Raw genomic sequence first — 6,144 nt, forward strand, 5'->3', positions numbered from 1 at the left:
ATTAAAATTTTCAAATTTCATTTCTTAAGTTGTATTGTTCTCAAAACATTAGAACATGAAAGTAATCTCCATGAAAACTGTGTTGTTCACTGGTTTATTTTCACCACCTAGAACACTGCCTGGCATCTGATAGTTTTTTGAATGAACAGATGCAAAAGAATGCTAACAAAACTTGAATCTGTCCAGCTGGTACAGGTAAACAGGCACTTTGATTCAGTGCATGTGGGAATTTTACACAGGGTGTCACTGTTTCAGAGGGCAATTTATAATACAGCACATGCTAGAAGCCTGAAAAATCCTTAATCCAAGAATTTTACTCAAGAAATGTATATAATTTTTAAAAGATCACCAAGGCATTTAATATATCTTTGTTTACAATAAACAAAAGGTGAACCTAATGACCTGATTTAAATGTCCTCCAACAGAGGGCTGAATAAATTATAGGCCACTCATACCACAGGATCCCAGGCACTTACATAAGGAAGATGTCATAGATGTCAATGTGGAAGATGATGAGGACTCATATACTTTAAAGAAAAAAGTGAACTACAAACGGGAACACAGAGCACAACCCTACTCCCATATAAAACATCTGGAAGAAGCAACACAAATGTTAATAGTGTGTTCTTCAAAATGGTAAGGTAACAGTGATTTTTATTTTCTTTTGTTCACCTCTATTTTGTAATGTTTCTACACAGAACATATATTATTTATAATATGAAACAGTCTATTTGAAAAACCTAAAAACATTTTTCAATTAGACGGACCCTACAAGCTATAAAGTAGTGTCAAATAAAATATTAATTGTAAACATCACCTACCCCCTGGAAAAACACATTCTTCCCCTGTTTTGTGGATGCCTCTGATATTAGATTACACCCATTTCTGAACACGCTTAGTCTTGGTAAAGGAAGGAAACCATAAGAGGTTACATGGCAGAACAAAGTAAAAACTAGCACTTTTACTCTAGCTTTGGTTGAGATCATTAAACAACAGTAAACAACAGTTTCTAATGTAAACCACTACACCAGGCAACACTATGGAGAAGGCAATGGCACCCCACTCCAGTACTCTTGCCTGGAAAATCCCATGGATGGAGGAGCCTGGTAGGCTGCAGACCATGGGGTCGTGAAGAGTCGGACACGACTGAGCGACTTCACTTTCACTTTTCCCTTTCATGCATTGGAGAAGGAAATGGCAACCCACTCCAGTGTTCTTGCCTGGAGAATCCCAGGGACAGGGGAGCCTGGTGGGCCGCCATCTATGGGGTTGCACAGAGTCGGACACAACTGAAGTGACTTAGCAGTAGCAGCCAACACTAAGCATGATGTGATCCTCACAAGAAACCTTCTTCAATAAAACATGCATGTAAGTCAGATACATTCTCATACAGAAACCACATATTTTTTAAGTTTCTGTTTGAGCTTACTATTCATCACAGTATACATCGTGAAAGACCTCTTAGCAACAAAACAAAAAAGTGCATTCCTATCTTGTATGTATAGGCTTAAATATCAGGAAACAACTGGAATGAAAATTGAGCTTATATTAATATAGTCTAAGTCAATCAATTGTAAAAGTTAACATATTGTTATCCTAAGGTACAGATTCAGAATATACATTTCACAAACAATTCATTAATTTCCTTGCTATAATAAAAAGTGGAAAGACAAGACTATAAAGATGCCATCCTAAGTGTCCCATTTATTTTCCACAACCAAAAGTCCTGTTCCAGTTTTCATAAAGCTCTAAATCTTCAGGAGATACACTAGGTCGCACAGTTCTGAAAGCATTTTCAAAGTCACTGTAAGCTATTGGGCGAACTTGATCAGGTGTTATGGTGGCAATGTCAACAGCCTGCAAACTGCGAATAGGACCCAGAGATGCCTCCCGGCACAGCTGAGTCATGTCTGCCCCAGAGAACCCATCAGAATGCTGCACCACCAGTGCGAGCTCCTCCTCACTGAGGCAGCACTGCTCCTTGGACATCAGATTAACTACTATCTGTTTCCTGGCTGAAGCTTCTGGGAGGGGAATATACAGCCTTTTCACCAGCCTTCTCCGGGCAGCCTCGTCAATTTCTTGTGGCCGGTTGGTCGCTCCCACCACTAGAATACGGTCTTCAGAAGATGTGGCTGCCCCATCTAACTGAACTAGAAATTCGGTTTTTATCCTTCGAGAAGATTCGTGCTCACCATCTCCGCGTTGAGATAACAAGGAATCAATTTCATCAATAAATATCACAGCTGGTTGCTGACATCTTGCTACAGCAAACAATGCACGGACCATTTTCTCCCCCTCACCCACCCACTTGGAAGTCAAGGAGGAAGCAGAGATACTGAAGAATGTTGCCCCAGCCTGACTAGCAATGCACTTGCCAATCAGAGTCTTACCAGTGCCAGGAGGACCGAAGAGCAGAATGCCTTTAGGGGGTCCTCGTAGGCCAGTGAATATGTCTGGCCGCAACATGGGCCACACAACTATCTCCTTTATTGTGGTCTTGGCAAATTCCACGCCTGCGATATCTTCCCAATTTACTGGAGGTCCCTGATCCATAATCTCATTCATAATAAGTTCAATCATTCTGGGCTCCAAGTTCTTCAGACGCTCGTCCATGGGATGTGCTGGGTCTGCAGTACCTGCACCCTGAGGCTTATACTGCATCCCCCCACCCGGATCTCCCCCATCTTGCTTAGGTACAGGAGGAACAAACTTTCCAAATATCCCTCGGGATCTACCAGCCCCCAGAGACTTTTTCACTCCACCATATGAAGACCCTGATGCACGTTGGGGCTGGTGGTGCTTTTTCTGCTGATCTACCCATAACTGCTCCTTTGCAGTTTTAAAAGCAGGCAGGCTGCTCTCCCCTCTTTGGCCATTATCTTCTGTTTTACTAAAAGCCTTATTCAGTATTGGGGTGGAAAGTGCATCAATGGTGCCAGCACCATAAAAAGCTTTTTTGTCCCGTGCATTTTCACAGAAAGAAGGAAAACAAGACTGATTAGATGAGAACACATTGAGACCTATATTGCCTTTTACAAAGCTGTTATTTTCCTTTTTGACATTCCCAAATAATGGTTTGGCATGGAACTTTGCAAGGCCTGACTCACCAAAAGGTGCTGAGGCTACAGGACACGTCTTAGTGGTGTTATTGACCAGAGGTGGCTGGGCACTCTGAGGGCACATCAAAGAAGGACCACCCTCTGGAAACTCTTGAGTCCTGTCGGCACCATGGGCTGAGTTAGTCAACAGGTTGCTCTCCCCAGAACCACCACAAACGCTAAATGTAGGAAGGTCAAAGACAGTGGCCTCTTTGTGGATGACTAGTGATGCATCAGCAGGCGCCAACAGAGAGTCTTTGGATTTCTTGCCAGCACGCATCATCTCCTGAACACTGCTCAGTTTGAACACATTATTTACTGACAATCCAGACTTCCATTTGTCACTGTCAGTTTGCTGAGATCTTCCAAGAGTTAAAATGCTTTCTGCATAGTTATTCAAGCCAGTTTCAACATTGTCAGAATCAATAACTGCAGAATATTTCTCTGCGTATTTTCTGAACAGTGTAGTAGCACAGACCTGGGAGATATCAGAGTTTGCCCATGCATACTGAATGCGGAGTATCTGCGCTCGGTAGGCATCTGCCTTCTGTCCAGGTGTACACGTACCAGATGTAAGTGCAAAGTAATTCTTCTGCCAGTCACTCAGGTGTACAGACCTGGAGCTGGAGGCCTGCATTTTAGAGGCTCTATGATAAATAACAAAGATGAAAAAAATTCAGTTTAGAAGGAAACAAAGACATAACACTTTAAACATACTTTTAAAATCTTTGCCCATCTTAAGGAAAACACACTGGACTTTTTATTTATAAATTTATAAAGAAAGGCTATTTATAGTGGAAACATCTATTTAAAAGATTAAAGAGTTAATACTGCTCTGTTATGGGTTAAACTGTTTTAGTTATATAACAATTTTCCATGTGAATAGGAAAAACATTCACAAGGTTTAGAGGGTGGTGTTAGTGACCAGAGGTGGCTGGGCATTCTGAGGGCACTTCAAAGGACCTCCCTCTGCAAAGTCTTGGGTCCTGTCAGGGCCATGGGCCTAGTTAGTTAATAGGTCACTCTCCCCAGAACCACCACAAACACTAAATGCAAAAGATCAAAGACAGTGGCAGCAACATGGAAAACAATGGAACCAGAGATAAGCAAAGCAAAACAAACCAAGTCAAGCAGATAGGTGTAAGTCTGGTCTCTAAGGACAATCAGAGGAACAATGTCATGGTAGCTTCTTCCTATTGCTGGGCCTTCAGTTTTATCTGTAAAATGAGAGAAATCATTGTGAGAATCAAGTCAAATAATGAATACGAAAATACCCGAAAATTACTATTTGCCTCTTTACTGCACAAATGCACACTAAGGCTGAGAGTTCAGAAACTTAAGTTGAGGTCACACAGCCATTGAGCAATGGTGCCAGAATTCACACACGAGCAGTTTCACGAAGTTCATGTCCACTTCACCCTGGACAAAATGCCCCTTCACAGTGCCACCAAAAGTCACAGATAACAAACATGAACAATTATCACATACTAAATGTTTCCAAGGATTTGGAACAGGTAGATGAGCACTTAAAACAGGATGCCCCAGAATCTCTCACCATTTCCCAGTTTCACAAGATGCTTTATAAAGCGAAGCTGTTGTGATGAAATGAGAACAAGTGGGTAGTAAGGTGCTTTATTTTAGATCTTTTTCCCCTCATGTTAGTCTTACAAGCCTCCTTACATTAAGTTAAAATTATTTTTACAGAACTGTAGATGAATGTTGGTGGATGTGTAGAATTCACCTGACAATCCACAAGAAAAATGTGTAAGAAAATGTTGAAGCTTCCTAAGGGTACTGCAGTGAAGTAAAAACCAAGAACTTTATGTATTTTAAATTTTACCTTCGAAATTACCTGTAAATATAGCTTAATAATCAGCAGGTTCTTTTGGTGCAAGAGCCATGCTTAATACAGCTTTCTCCCATGAACCCTACAAAGAACCAGTCATATTTTAAGTAGGTGTTCATAAACCTCTGTAATATTTTTGGAAAAAATAAACTTAACACTCAGAGAGATCCTAATTTGCTTACAGCTATAAAGTCAAAACTAGAACTGACATCTCGTGACAATTTATCCCTCTTTCCACTATTCCATTTTACCCTATTTTAATCCCACAATACGAGAAATGAGAAATTGCAAGAGAGGTGACTTGGAAGTCACTTACAACCAACTTTCTTGTTACCATGAACATCCTATTCCTCTCCCACAGCTTCATCCCATCTTATCATCTGCAACCTGGGATTCTTCCAAAGTCTCAGCGTTCTAATCACTGTCCCCCCAGTTCCCTGCTCTTTCCTTTCCACCCTCTCCGATTTATTCAACATTCACCTCTCAAGTCTTCCTTTTTCCTTTCAACGCAATCATTCATCCAAGGACTACGGACACACAAACCAAAGACAGCTTGGCCAGCGCCCCTCAGCAGCACAGCCTGGTCCGGGGCACCGCTTCCTAGATCTCTACAACGGTTACTCGGCAGTGATGTGTGAGCTGCAGTCCCATCTGCTGGGGTTTTCCCTGCCTGTTGTAGGATGCGGTGTTGATCCAGACGGTAGGTGCTCCCCACCACACGGACCCTCCCCCTGAACCCGGAGGAGTGTCCCCGGGGACAGTGGTCACCCCGCTGACCGGGCTGCGGATGGCGGACCCTGCGGCGCTCACAGGGAGGGACCGCCCACTGCCCGCTGGCCCTGACCTCGGGTGCAGGCCCACCCTTCTGGCCCCAGGCCCGGCCCCGCCTCCCTCGCGGAGCCTCGGCAGATCGCCGCCCGCCCGGCCCCGGGACACCGCCTCCTTCAGGAGGCCGGCTCCGGACCCGCTGCTTGCCGGAGCCTTACCAGCCGCGAGACCACACTCCCGGGTCGGCCTGCCCGCACGTGGAGCCACTGGCCCTTCAGACTTCCCGGCCCCACGCCCCACCCCACCCTTAGCCTCCCAAAGCTCTCCCCGCCGACCTGCGGCTTCCGAAAAGCGCGCGGACTGTGTGCGCCTGCGCACTGCTGCCGGTTCAGCCCGCCTTGCGTGCGTGCGTGCATCCCGGCGTGCGTG

General features: G+C 44.3%; 1 protein-coding gene across 7 annotated transcripts; it reads right to left on the minus strand.

Annotated features, from left to right (window-relative positions):
- Positions 1 to 1,253: 1,253 nt before the first annotated feature.
- Positions 1,254 to 6,137, minus strand: FIGNL1 (fidgetin-like 1). Of its 7 annotated transcripts, XM_010831041.1 has the most exons (5): positions 6,051 to 6,082; positions 5,428 to 5,617; positions 4,954 to 5,029; positions 4,224 to 4,318; positions 1,254 to 3,748 (listed from the first exon to the last, which is right to left on the minus strand). In XM_010831041.1, the coding sequence occupies exon 5, from the start codon at positions 3,736 to 3,738 to the stop codon at positions 1,705 to 1,707; it is 2,034 nt and encodes a 677-aa protein (XP_010829343.1). In that variant the 5' UTR covers positions 3,739 to 3,748; positions 4,224 to 4,318; positions 4,954 to 5,029; positions 5,428 to 5,617; positions 6,051 to 6,082; the 3' UTR covers positions 1,254 to 1,704. The 7 variants fall into 7 exon arrangements, with proteins under 7 accessions (XP_010829343.1, XP_010829344.1, XP_010829345.1 ...); XM_010831042.1 differs by lacking the exon at positions 5,428 to 5,617 and having other exon boundaries at positions 6,051 to 6,137; XM_010831043.1 differs by lacking the exons at positions 5,428 to 5,617; positions 6,051 to 6,082 and adding an exon at positions 5,934 to 5,956.
- Between the last annotated feature and the right edge of the window lie 7 nt (positions 6,138 to 6,144).

The sequence above is a fragment of the Bison bison genome, unplaced genomic scaffold (assembly GCF_000754665.1).
Source record: "Bison bison bison isolate TAMUID 2011002044 unplaced genomic scaffold, Bison_UMD1.0 scf7180017864522, whole genome shotgun sequence".
Taxonomy (NCBI): Eukaryota; Metazoa; Chordata; class Mammalia; order Artiodactyla; family Bovidae; genus Bison; species Bison bison.